This window comes from Mizuhopecten yessoensis, unplaced genomic scaffold (genome assembly GCF_002113885.1).
Source record: "Mizuhopecten yessoensis strain PY_sf001 unplaced genomic scaffold, ASM211388v2 scaffold8009, whole genome shotgun sequence".
Lineage (NCBI taxonomy): Eukaryota > Metazoa > Mollusca > Bivalvia > Pectinida > Pectinidae > Mizuhopecten > Mizuhopecten yessoensis.
This window is the reverse complement of record NW_018407333.1, coordinates 86603-101718: the sequence shown is the minus strand read 5'-3', so window position 1 is coordinate 101718 and position 15116 is coordinate 86603. Positions and strand designations below refer to the sequence as shown.

Genomic DNA, 15116 nt, shown 5'->3' with positions numbered 1-15116 from the left:
GTTTCAGGACTGTCAGTCACTGGTAGTGAATTACAAAGCAAGTTTCCATCTCATGGTTTGCATGTCTTTAGAAAGCTTCTGTTGTTGTGTCTCGAGGATGTCGCTAAATAAAGAGGACAATTCAAATAACAAGTTAAAACTATGACGGGTTATCCATATAAATCTTGACATTCCATTTAGGTAACTAAACAAAATATTAAATTCTTTTGTTGATCAGCATGCCGTTTAATTGTAGTGTGTTTAATATGTCTTTGTATTAAATGTCACCTAAGTGACAGGCATCTGGTTTCAAAAGCATATCCGATGGTCAGTTTACTGGAAGTAGTAAACTGATGGCTGAATGATTGCATAATTATAAAGTCTATACTTTTATGGTGCTTAATTACTGAATCAATAGACAGAGTTGTTAACTATACATTAGGTTTCCTGCTTCAGTATTTTACATAATTAACTATAACATCAATCATATAATAAATATTGAGCCAAACAAGAAATGTTGTTTGTTTCCAGTTACCCTCCCTAATGATTTGTGCCTCCTCTATATTATAGTCAGGATCACTTCCTACATAAGCGTTGTGGGAAAAAAGAAAAAAACATTACATTTGTAACTACATGTACCCAACCCTAATTCATATTTTTTGTTCAGACATGTAACAGGAAACCATCCTATTTTTTTTATGCCTACCTATTATTTTGGTAAAAATTCAAGGAAGCACTTTTAACATGTAACATGAAGCCAACCTGATTTGTTTTGTTAAGCCTTTAACAAAATAAAAAGCTCAGACTTACAATATACATTTGACACTTGAGTTCAGTAATGGACAGATCAAATTATGGCATTTGTACCCGTAATCAATAATTAAAAAAAAACCAAGCTGATCAATTTTGAGTTATATTATCAAGTATTGGCCTATCACTAGTTACAGTTGTGGGATCGCACAACGTTACACGATGTGCGGTGTGCGCACGATGTGTGCACGGTGTGTGAACGGTGTGTGCACAATGGGCGAACGATAAAAAGCTGAACGATCATTGCTTGCGCACATATGTGCGCACGATGGACGGTCGTTGTGCGATAACAATCGTGGTTGGTGTAAATTGAGGAATGCCTTAACGATTTATACGGTTTCGTGTTTAAACATATAAACTTGATATTTACGTATGTTTCTATATTCTAGCAACATCTATAAACTTATCTTTCTGTCAATATATTCTTATATTTAGGAATTGTGTTTTCTGTGTTTTTAAACAAACTTAATCGACACATGTAAAATTACAACACAATCCCGTATACAGGTAAACATAACCACTTTGTACATGTACCTGGACCGTAGTTTTCTCCCCGCCTGGGGCATTTACGTAACTCGTCGGGTAAGGCCGGGGTGTGAAAATCCAGGTGAAGGGGAGCTATAGGCAAGCGAATGCAAATAACAAATACTATTCATTACGGTCAAACGGTATCGCATATCAGCTCTGTGTGTCAGGCACTGGTCAGGTAAAACTCCGGACACTCATAAAATTGTTATTTACCTGTTCTGTTACCTTGGAGCCAAACCCATTCTTGACAGCCTAACGGTCGCTGTAATACTGTGTAACACGCATTGTGAAATTGTATAATCTTGATTATTGTGATGAGAAATTACAGATATATACACAGTGTACATTATCGCATACAAGCCTTCCGTATTTTTGTCATTCCGTAATTTTGATCTACAAATGATACCAAATCGCACAGTTGTGCGGAGAGAAGCGCACAACGGGGCGAACGATTGCTAAATCGCACAGTTGTGCGCACCATGTGTGGACGATGTGCGGACGGTGTGTGAACGATGTATGCACGGCGTGCGCACGCTATTTTTGGTGCGTGGTGCGGTCCCACAACTGTACCATTAGATGTAAAAAAAATAAAGAGACAAACAAGAGGCCTAGAGGGCCTGAATCCCTCAACTGGATATTTAAACAACCACGGGAACATATTCTGATTAAATACATCATATACTGCAACTAAAGGCTCTGTCTCTCAGCATATTGAAAGAGAATAATTTAAACATAAATATTTCCCGTTATCAACCGGTTCCATATGGTCATTCTCTGTCTTTGTCTATTTAATCACACATTTTTTTCGGAAACGATATACATACTTCACAGTATAAGCGATATTAACCAAAAGCTACATCAAAACAGTATTTTTTATGTTAAACTTTGTACACGAACGCACCGAAAAAAAACCTGAATCATATAGACGCTTAGAAACTCAACTATGAGGGAGGGGTGGGTTCTCGAGTTCTGGCCATCTGCTGACCTGATATACCATGCCATTGTTTATATGCTTGTTTAATGTAAGTGTGTTTCCTTTTGTGTTCATATGTGTTGTAAACCTAGGTCAGTCACTGCACCATCTGCTGACCTGATATATCATGACATTGTTTATATGCTTGTTTAATGTAAGTGTGTTTCCTTTTGTGTTCATATGTGTTGTAAACCTAGGTCAGTCACTGCACCATGCGCTGCGTCTGTCATTGAAAGTTTAAATATTCTATCTGCCAACTGCCAGGGTCTTGGAGATTTTTCTAAACAAAAAGACGTGTTTTCTTACCTAAAAACGAAACAATATACATATATTGTCTGCAAGTTACGCATTTTACAGCTGATAAGGAAAAGATCATTCGTTCAAACTGGGGAGTAGACTGTATTTTAATTCATTTAATTCAAATTCTAGGGGAACTGCTATACTTTTTAATAATAACTTTGAATATCAAGTCTTACAAGAAAGAAGAGACGTAAATGGTAATATACTAGCATTAGATGTGCGAATTCAGGGAGAGAAAATTACTTTAATAACATTATATGGACCCAATACTGACCAACCGTCTTTTTATGATGAAATTTAAAATATAATAGAAGACATGGAAAATAATAAAATATATATTGTGTGGAGACTTTAATATGATTTTCGATCCTAAATTAGATTGTGATAACTATAATTATTACTATATTAAAAAGAGTGACTTACAAGTTCATTAATATAGAAATATAAATAACCCAAATGCAAGAAATAAAGTTTTGGTATTGAAAGACGAATTTAGTTTAATAGACACCATTAGAGAAAAAGAACCCCGAGACCAAAAGATACACATGGCGTAAGAACAACCCACACAAACAAGCAAGATTAGAATATATCTTAATATCAGACAGTTTACTACCAAGTCTCACATCTTCAATAATCAAACCAGGTTACCGCACTGATCATTCTTTCTCTAACATACACTTGTCTTTGAATAACTTCATACGGGGAAAAGGTATATTGAAATTTAATAACTCTCTTTTATTTGATGCTGAATTTTTAAATATTATTAAATCAGCAATAGATAATGTCAACCTGCAGTACTCGATACCCGTTTATAACATAAATAATATCAATAATATACCTTTAAATGATAAAGCATTTACCATTAACGATCAGCTTTTCTTAGAAACTCTTATGATGGAAATTAGGGGTAAAACAATTTCATATTCAAGCCACATTAAAAAAAAATCTAACGAGAGAGAGAAAACTTTAATCAATGAAATTAGGAATTTAGAAAAAAACAGGACCTAACAACACATTTTTAAATGAGTTAGATGATAAAAAAAGGAATTGGAAGAAATAAGAAAGCACAAAATTACAGGAAATATGATACGTTCAAGGGCAAAATGGATAGGGGAGGGGGAGAAACCAACCAAATACTTTTGTAATTTAGAATCTCGCAACTATACCAGTAAAATTATTCCAAATATAACCAAAGATGATGGGACAATAATATCTGACCAAACTGAAATTTTATAAGAAACTGAAAATTACTACAGAACCTTATACAAAGAACTCGATTCACTTAAAAATGTTAATCTTGAATTACTTCTAGAATCATACACTGTACCCAAACTATCTGCCAATGAATCATTAAATATTGAAGGCCCACTTACTATAAATGAATTAACAAACACACTTTTAAAAATAAAAAAATAAAAAGCCCCGGTTCCGATGGTTTTACAGTTGAATTTTTAAAAATATTTTGGAAGCAAGTAGGACCATTTATTATAAGATCATTAAATTACAATTATAGTATATCCGAACTTTCAGTAACACAAAAACAGGGAATTATAACTTGCATTCCAAAAGGTTATAAACCTCGTAATAAATTAAATAATTGGAGACCTATAACACTTCTAAATAATATCTAAAAATTAGCATCTGGTGCAATAGCTGAGAGATTCAAAAATGTTATAAGTAAATTAATCAGTAATACCCAAACTGGCTTTATTCCTGGTAGATATATAGGAGAAAACACACGCTTGATTTATGATGTTATGCAGTATACAGAAGATAATAATATACCTGGACTATTACGTTTAATTGATTTTGAAAAAGCGTTCGACTCTGTGTCATGGAATTTTATCAGTAAAACATTGAAGTATTTTAATTTTGGCCCGAATATTATCAAATGGTTAAAACTTTTTCAGAATAATACACACTCAGCAGTAAATATAGGGGGGAATCTAACAAAAAAATAATAATATAGAACGGGGCTGTCGTCAGGGGGATCCGATATCTTCATATATTTTCATTTTATGTGCTGAAATTCTATCAATAATTTTGAAAAATAATAAAAATATCAAAGGAATACTTATCAGGGAAAAGGAAATCCTCTTATCACAATTTGCTGATGACACATCTGTTATTCTAGATGGTTCAAAAAAATCTTTAGATGAAACTTTAAAGCTCTTTACTACTTTGCTAGTATTTCTGGACTAAAAATGAACTTCTCCAAGACCCAGGAAGTATGGATTGGCAGCAAAAAAATACAGTGAAAACACTTTTACTACAAATTTTGACTTAAAATGGGGAAGTACACGCTTCACCCTATTAGGCATAGAATACGATGTAGACCTACACAGAATAATCAAACTGAATTTCGACAAAAAGCTTGCAAAACTAAAGTCTTTAATATCTGTCTGGAACAAAATAATACTTACACCAATAGGCAAAATACTACTAATATCTCAGTTTAATCATTTGTTTATATCGCTTCCCGATCCTGATGACTTATATATTAAACAAATTAATAATACATTGTACAATTTTCTATGGAATGGTAAACCAGATCAGGTAAAAAGGGATATAATAATAAAAAAATATCAAGAAGGGGGGCTTAAAATGAAACATCTAAAATCTTTCATAACTGCTCTTAAAGCAACTTGGATCAGAAGGATATATAGTAAACTAGGAAATTGGGGTATTGTTGTGGAATCGTTATTTGATAAACAGAAATTAGCAAATATTGGAATAGAGAAATTGAAAGAAATATCAAAAAATTGTATAAAATGTATTTTGGAAAGATGTTTTGGATGCCTGGTATAAAACTATCAATGCAAGCGAAATATACAAAACAAATATTAGTGAAAATCCAATATGGTTTAACAGTGAAATAAAAATAGATCGAAAAGTTATCTTCAATAATACATGGTACAAACAATGGGTACATTTTATCCATAACATTATTAAAAAAGATAGATCTTTATACAGCTTAGAAGAATTTTGTGAAAAATTTAACATTCGTGCTAATTTCTTAAGTTATCAGAGTCTGAATAATGTTATAGGTCAGTACATAAGGAAGAACCGCCAAGCTTTCGATTCAGAAAAAAATATTATGTTACCAAGTATACCCATAAATCTCAAGCTAATGATAAGATGTAAAAAAGGAGCTCGTGAAAGATATACCATATTAATCAAAAATGAAGTTAAACCCACCGCCCATAATAAATGGAATCAAAATTTCAATATTGATGAAGAAACATGGAAAATATATACAAATATCCTTTCAATACCTGTACCATTTCCAGACTACAATGGTTACAATTCAGAATAAATCATAGAATCCTAACCACAAACATTTTTTTTTATTTCAAATTGGTAAATTGGATAATTATATGTACACTTTTTGTAAACTCATCCAGAAACAATATCACATATATTATGGGATTGTGAAAAGGTATCTAATTTGATAGAAAATATAAGAATTACAATTATTGGTAAAAATCTTGGTCTTCGATTTAATAAAAAAGAATTTATCTTTGGCAAGAAAATTAATAAATATACAAAGTTCAACTTGGATAACTTGATATTACTCACGGTAAAACAATACATATATAAATCAAAATGCCTAGAAATAGAACTCAATCTGAATGGTCTAAAAAATCATATCAAATTCGATTTAAAAGCTCACAAATTCTAATATCTAAAAGTAACATTAGAAATAAAACTACAGATTAACACACAAATACTTCACTGGTTGCAAATTTAAAAATTAAAAGAAATTAATATATCATCTCTCTGACCTAGGTTTCCCTTGTCCTTGTTTTGTCCCACATGTCTTGTCCTTTGTCTTTTTTGTGCATTTTATTTTTGTCTGTATACCTAATGTCACGAATACCATTTATTTATTAATAATTTATTTATATATTAATTTGTGTGAGTGTTAAACTGTAAGTGTATGTGTGTCTGTGTGCTAATAATTTTTTGTCTCTGTATATAGGTACATGCTTGACAATTATATATTCATTGTGAATTAAAAATGAATTATTAACAACAACTCTTAAGAAGTTTTAACAGCTTAACAATCATGTATGTGTTGTATCATGTCATGTAAAAAATTTGAAAATGAATAAAAAATAAATTAAAAAAATATATTTCCCCCTATTGGACCCCGCTCCTCTGCCCCCAGGATGGTCACACCCTCTGGTTATACAAAATTGGGTCCCCTTTGACCAAGGATACTCGAACTCCAGGCCAAATGTAGTCAAAATCCACTGAGCCGTTCGACTTCAGGACAAGTGAACACCAAGGTTGATGCTTACCAAGTTTAAAAGATTCATTCCCCGGTTCTTAAGAAAATATAAACAGTTTCAAACATTGTGAAACATGATATATTTTTATATGCAATACCTCCATTGTTCAGAAAATGCCTCTTCACTGTAGGAGTTGTTCAGGGTATCAAGGGAGTAGACGATCTGCTGTCAAAAACCAGTGATCAGGTTGGCAAACTGGCATTTCATAACACTTCATGCTGACCGAACCAGACCTAGGCTACAACAAATATGTAATTGAGATTTCAGTAATATTTGCTAAATGTTGTACATAATGCACATGAAAAAAAATGATAACGACTTAAAACAAGTACTTCTACTTAAATTAAATCAAAAATATGTTTGATAATTGGTGAGCAATATTGACATCCAATATCATTCGATAACCACTGTTCCCATGAACTATAGCTATAGATTTATCATCTCCTATATGAGACAAGTTTTTATATGACATCTGCAACAAATGCATATGGTTAGGCCAGGGTTATGCAAATTTTCCTCGAATGAGGCATAATCTGAGGTCATCACGATCTAATAACAGGGGAAAAAATAAATCTTGATTTCTTTTGCTAATTTTAGGACGTGTAAAGCTCTGTTTCAGGCTGTTAGTTTTAATTAGCTGATCACTGTATGCTGTTCTGAATATGAAATTTGCATCCAATTCTCAAATTTATCAAAACTAATTATGAAGCACACAAAGGAAAACAATGTATAACGTTATATGGTTCCCAGGTATTTGAAATCATTATTGTAAATATTGAGATAAAAATCATATATACAAGGGTATTGCTACTTTTTTGTACTAATACCCTTATTTTTTATATGATTTTTATCTCAATTTACAGTCAGAATTTCAAACATTTCTTCTTCATCTTTATGTTACGGGGCCTCCGTCAATTGTGACGTTTAGTGATTGGATATTTGATATCAAAGTTTTACTTTCTACACAACGTATTTAAAGTGTCGCAACCTTCCAAGACCGACTTTTCCCTTTGTCAGGCTATGACAGCACCAATATCAGTTCTGTATTTCAGACATGCATTTGTAACGAGCCCCTATGTGCAGGGTTGACATTTTGCCAGTTACCAAATACTTATGTGGGATTTCGTTATGGCTACGACATCCTAACTATAAATATGACGATTTTCTGCTACGCTACAAACAATTTTGGCTCAAAGCTACATAGATTACAGTTCAATTGATGTCATAACCAAGACTTACCGCACTGTCGACTGCATTTTCCAAATCTACTGCCACAATCGGGTATGTTTCCGGTTTAAGGGAGCGAGCATTATTTTCCGCGAATTTCGTTGGCGATTTAAGCGCCGGCTGTTGTCTTAATGAGAACTAAAATTCTAGAATAAATTCTAGAATCAATTCTAGAATTTTAGTTCCTCATTAAGACGACAAGCGGCGCTCCATCGTAAATGATGTCGAAATCGCGATCGGTAAAACTGGAATAGCATGGAATGAACACGCAATAGATATGTAAACGAGTGCTGAAATTTTAGCTATAAAACTAAGAAACAATAATAAAATTAAGGGTATTAATGTTGATAACTGTCCTATACTTCTATCACAATATGCGGATGACACTGCACTTGCACTTGATGGTACAGAAAGATCACTGCAGGAAGCTATTACTGAACTTAATTTCTATGCAAGTATATCAGGATTGAAAATGAATATTTCAAAAACTCAAGTGGTCTGGATTGGCAATAAAAAATTTAGCTCAGATAAATTCCTTCCAGAACTCGACTTACAATGGGGTAGGGAAAACTTCACACTTCTTGGCATTGAATTTCACGTTAATTTACATGAGATACCTAAACTGAACTTTGATAAAAAAATAACAAAACTTAAATCACTTATCAGATCATGGAAAAGGAGAATATTAACACCAATTGGTAAAATAAACATAATAAAATCAATTTTGGTTTCACAATTTAATCATTTATTTATCTCGCTGCCAAATCCAGAGGAAAAGTTTCTTTGTAAACTGAATTCTATAATTTATGAGTTCTTGTGGAACAGTAAAGTGGATAAAGTAAAGAGAGAAGTTGTTATTCAAGACTTCATTAATGGTGGGTTAAACATGATCAACATCAAAACTTTTATAGACTCACTCAAATTAGGTTGGATTAGAAGAATATTTCAATGTACATCTAAATGGCAAGCAATTTTAAAAACATATGTTAATATAGACATGTTGGCAAATTGTGGTTCAGATTATATAAAGCTATGTGAAAAAAAATGTAAAAACAAGTTCTGGACTGATGTTTTGAAAGCTTGTAAAAACTTGTATCATGCAAATGAAATTAATATTAACAAAAATGAGGTATACTTGAAGACCCCCTTATGGTATAATGACAAAATTATTATTGATAGAAGGTCAATTTTCATTAAGGATTGGTATAAAAAAGGAGTTATTAATATAAATGACCTGATTAAAGACTATAATTCTGGTTCCTTTTATACAGTTCAAGAATTCACTCAAACTTATCAAATACAGACTAATTTTCTCCAATATCACAGTGTTCTTTCTGCAGTAAAACATTTCAACTCTAATCCAGATTTTCCTAAATTAAGACTGTTATGTCCTTTTATTCCTACACACTTAGAACCATTCTTTAAAAAGTCTAAAGGTTCCAAACATTTTTATAGTATCCTGGTAAAAAATAACATTGTTCCATCAGGACAGAAGAAATGGAATAGAGTCTTTGATTTTAGTAACTTTTCTTGGCATCAGATTTTTAAGCTTCCCTTTGCTATAACTACTAATACAAAATTTCAGTGGTTTCAGTATAGAATAAATCACCATATTCTGACAACAAATTCTTTCCTTTTTAAAACTCGAATAGTTGTATCTCCTATGTGTACACTTTGCAATTCTGAGATTGAAACTATTACCCATATTTTATGGGAATGTCAAGAGACTCAGAATCTTCTTATTAGTTTTGAAACTCTTTTGGATGCACTCATTATTCCTTTTGATTTTAATAAAGAATCTTATTTATTTGGATTTCTTACACAAAATGTTAATGGTAGAATTGATAATGAGATACTCATTATAATTAAACAATATGTATATAAAATGCGTTGTCTTCATAGCTCCTTAAATATAAATGCATTGGTTAACACAATAAAAGACTACCATAATATACAAAGATTTATAGCAAATAGCAAAGGAGAAACTTATAGAGAGAAGTTTGAAAAGGAATGGAAAAAATGGGAAAAACTTCTTGTTTTGTAAAAATAATATTCTGATAGCTGTCTCCTGGGCTTTGGAAATGAATTATAAAATCAATAATTTTCTTCTATTACACTTATCCATACATTCATAAGCTTGAGCTCAAAAATATAATAGTCCATCCCCACCCTCTCTCTCTCTCTCTCTCTCTCTCTCGCTCTCTCTATTCTCTCTCTCTCTCTCTGAACTGATTCATGTAATTTTAGTTTACAGTTTTTAGTAGCTTTTCATTTTTTTTTGCATTTCTATGATTCTATGATTCCTTACTTGTTTGTGTTTGTATGTAAGAGTGTGTGTATGGGTGGGTGTGAGTAAGGGCGATTATGTATGTGTTAATGTTGTGATGCAACTTATAATATATGAAATCATTTCATCATACATGAATGGAGGATGATGATGTTGATGATGTTGATAATGAATGATGATGATGATGATGGATGTTGATGATGATGATGATGCTGATGATGAATGATGATAATGATGATGATGGAGGTAATAACATCAAAATGTATGTGAGATGATGGTGATGATGATGATGATGATGATGATGATGATGATGATGATGATGATGATGTTGATGATGTTGATGATGAATAATGATGATCTGGAGGATGATGGAGGTAATAACATCACAATGTATGTGAGATGATGATGATGATGATGATGATGATGATGATGTTGATGATGAATAATGATGATGAGGAGGATGATGGAGGTAATAACGTCACAATGTATGTGAGATGATGATGATGATGATGATGATGATGATGATGATGAATGATGATAATGATGATGATGGAGGTTATAATATCACAATGTATGTGTGATGATGATGATGATGATGATGATGATGATGATGATGATGATGATGTTGATGTTGTTGATGATGAATGATGATGATGATGATGATGATGAGGATGATGGAGGTAATAACATCACAATGTATGTAAGATGATGATGATGATGATGATGTCGATGATGTTGATGATGATGATGATGATGATGATGAAGGTTATAACATCACAATGTATGTGAGATGATGATGATGATGATGATGATGATTGAGGTAATGGCATCACAATGTTGGTGAGTGAGTGGACGTTTATGTTGTTGTTGTTTTATATATCAATAAAACTTGTGAAAAGAAAAAAAAAGAAAAAAAAAAGAATACTAAAACTACTTTGACTAGCACAGAGACGTATATAAAACCAGTATTTACAACAACAACAACAAAAAACAAAAAAAGATATGTAAACGAGTGCAACAACACAAATGTACATAGAATGGAAAAAAAACCCACTTATCAACTAGGAATTAATACAAATGAACATAGAATTAGGTTCAAACCAAGAAGTAACTAATTCTATAAAAAATAATTATGGCGGTGATCCCCTTCCATACGGGTCGGGCAAGGTCGGATAACGGTGTTGACTGTATTTATCTTTACGCGAAATTTGTTCCGGGTTAAATATCAAAACAATTTCAAATCTCAGATTTCAATTGACAAATTAAATCACCCTAAAGACATATCATGCGCATTTGTATTGATACTAAATTGTGGAATAAAATTCAAGTTGATTTTTTTAAAGCACTATTTGTTTGCCAATCAGCATGCAACAACACGCTGTTCCAGCTATTGAACATATTTGTGTGGACTGTCAATAAGGCGGGAATTTTAAATTTAAGATAACTTATAAATTAAAAAGATACATAAAAGTCAGAGAAAACGTAAGTATAAGTATTGAACTGTTCTTGTAGGACATTTGACGTACGATATATTTGAATGACACAGCTTTGAAAACAAACATCATTAATTCAAATAGATCTTTTTATTCTTAACATGTCCTAGGTGACATGGTGAACTACATAATGACTATACTACTTTACGCTTGCTTATTTTTTTTCAAAATTGCTGCATAATCTGATATTAAAAGCGTGACCGATATATTGATTAATACACATAGATGCAAATATGCCATTCAATGTTTGTTTTCCTATAAATGTTAACTATCACGTAAAACACTATTACCAGTGGGTTTGTTCCTCATAAACAGAACGAAAAGTTTAGGGCATGACATATTTCAACAGTTATATTCAGTTTATCTTACAGAATGATATAATGAGTAGACACTCTGTTAAATTATTACAGGAAGTAATTGACTTTGAAAACGTCAAAAAACTTCATTATCTCGACATGTGTATGAACGAGACACTGCGAATGTACCCTCCAGCAATGAGGTAGGTGAACAGCCGTTTTATGGGAAAATTCAGTATAGTTACATAATTGTGTAATTTTGAAATTTCAGAATATTTTACGAAACAAGTTACCTCCCCTTCTATATAAACAGTTTAGCACCGATGAGTCCTAGAAGGAAGAAACAGCTGTATGGTGCAGTGTTATTCATTTCCGGGATACTTTATCTTTTACTAAAATTTATATATGTACGTATTAGGTTCACTTTCCTGTCTTCTTGACACTTTTTCCGATTCTTTCTTTAACGATTATGTTTTATGTTTTATGCAAGCCTGAATGAGTTTATAAGTCATTTCTAGAACATGATTATCAATGGAACATGTGCATTTATAGATCAATCTTATCAATTTGTCAGTATTGTAATTACAGAGTAAACAGAATGTGTGTCAAAACTACAAAGGTCAATGACATTACGATACCAGCTGGGATGACGGTGACTGTACCAATACTTGCAATGCAGCATGATCCGGAGGTTTGGGAAAAACCCGTTGTTTTCAATCCAGAAAGGTGAATATGTCCCAAACAATAGATAGAGACACTTATGTACATTATGAATGAATTACTTTATTCAATACGCTAATTAGTACCAACGCATATGTATATACATGTACATACACAGGCTAAAATCAATTAAAATGCTGTAACATTAGACTAGGGTAATCTTCCTGTGACAAATCATGCATCATAAATGGAAGAGACTGTTAGTAGTACTATCTTGTCCGTCATGATGCTTGGGGTGTACAAAATATTGTGACTTATGACTTGTTCAGGCCTCACACTCACGATCCCCTGGGAATGGGAACATATCTGCAAATCTGACCATTAGCGTTGCAGCTTGTTCAAAAGAGGAGGTTTTGAAGTTGCATATTTACGACATGATCCTACTAAGACATTTGAACAGCTCCATAGCGCTTACACTTCTGCATTAAGTTTGTCAGGGGATGAGTATTTCCAAACAATCACGTCTTATGACTTTAAATGTTCCCCTGAAACACACACACACACAATTTTCGGGCCATGTTCTATACATTTTCACAGTATTCAATTATGTTTTGTGACAAGCTTTGGTGGTATTTTAATTTGTATCGGGGTATGAGACACAATACATACCGCTCTTCTTTGATATTCAGGTTTTCGGCATCTGAGAGAGATAAGCACGATCCAATGGATTTTCTACCTTTTGGATATGGACCCAGAAACTGTGTCGGCATGCGACTTGCTTTAATGGAGACTAAAATGGCTACAGCTCATATCGTGCGTAACTTCAAAATGTGTGTCGGAAGCAAAACTGAAGTACGTATATATGAACACGTATTAGTAATCATAATCGAAGAAATATAATAAAATTACTGAAACATCGAACCAAAAGACCTTGTCAATGGTTTGCAGTGTTCTGTAGATACTGTTAATGAACTAAATGGTGATTCGATGTTCATCTTGCATACATTAATAATGTAATGTTCGTTTTTCTAATGTCTCATACAATCAAAATGAAAATGCAATAGGTTTCAGAACGATCAACAAAGTACTTGGAAATCGATAATAAGGATTTGTGTTTTTATCTTTTACAGATACCTCTGATAATGAAAGACAAGTCTAACCTCCTGAAACCTGTAAGTGCATGGTTGAAGCTGGAACAGATAAAGTGAGATAACAGATGTTTCGGACAGTGAACACTCTTGTTTATAACATCCCGAATGCAATTTCAAACTTTACCTGGTCAACAATGTTGCAAATCTTGTTTATTATTTAAAACATTGTAATATAACCTTTTTGAAGTAATTGAGAGATAGTCAATTTTTATTTAAAGTGCTAAGATAGATCCTGACAATTCTATTTGTACGATAATTGAAGATAATTCGCATTGTATAGACATGACGATGTTTTTGTTAAGAGGTTGAAAGACAGGAAAATTAATAAAGAAAATCCTTGTCTTAAATCCTATTCCATGCGCAACTTTGCACCTGCAAAAAGATTCACATCATTTTATATAATAAAAAATATGAAACACTTACAAATTACATCATTATTATAGAGAAATCGGAATTAAAACACATTTAAGTGAAATATATATTATTGCAGGACAAACAAAATGCCATTTGGAATTTGGTTTTATCCATTAAATATCGACATGGAAATGAAATATACAATGCTTCCTGGTCCACATGGAATAAAATAACATAGAAATAAAATAACATACTGGATAGTGTTTGATGTTTGTTCAATTTTCACCAGTATTATTGTTTTACTGATATAATTAACGTACACATGTAACAATCTAAAAGTAAATTTGCATCATTTTAGTATGATAAGGTTTATGAACATGTGAAACAAAAACACTGTCGACAAATAGTAAAAATGTCAAAAAAGGCATTATTGTTACTATATGGCATTATTGTAACTAAATGGCATTATTGTAACTATATGGCTTCTGTGTTCTTCTTCTTCTTCTGTGTTCTTCTTCTTCTTCTTTTTCTTCTTCTTCTTCTTCTTCAGCCATGAACTTGTCCGGAGGTTTTCTCAGAAACTACTGGGCGGATCATCATGAAACTACACACATATACTCATTAGGGGGTCTTGGTGTGCAACAGGCTATTTTTATATCGAACGGAAGTCCAATATGGCCGCCATGAATTTTTCAAATTTTTGGGTATATCAAATTTCTAAAGGTGTTCGCCAAAGATAGCCTATGCCACCTATCCTATTTTA

General features: G+C 32.4%; 1 protein-coding gene across 1 annotated transcript in view; it reads left to right on the top strand.

Moving 5' to 3' along the window:
• The window catches only part of LOC110454673 (cytochrome P450 3A8-like), a 30936-nt gene extending 16880 nt beyond the window's left edge, over positions 1-14056 (top strand). Inside the window, exons 10-13 of the mRNA XM_021504316.1 lie at positions 12303-12391; positions 12777-12914; positions 13538-13700; positions 13979-14056. Of these exons, the coding sequence (XP_021359991.1) occupies positions 12303-12391; positions 12777-12914; positions 13538-13700; positions 13979-14056 (468 nt within the window). The remainder of the gene's footprint in view (positions 1-12302; positions 12392-12776; positions 12915-13537; positions 13701-13978) is intronic.
• Positions 14057-15116: the final 1060 nt, after the last annotated feature.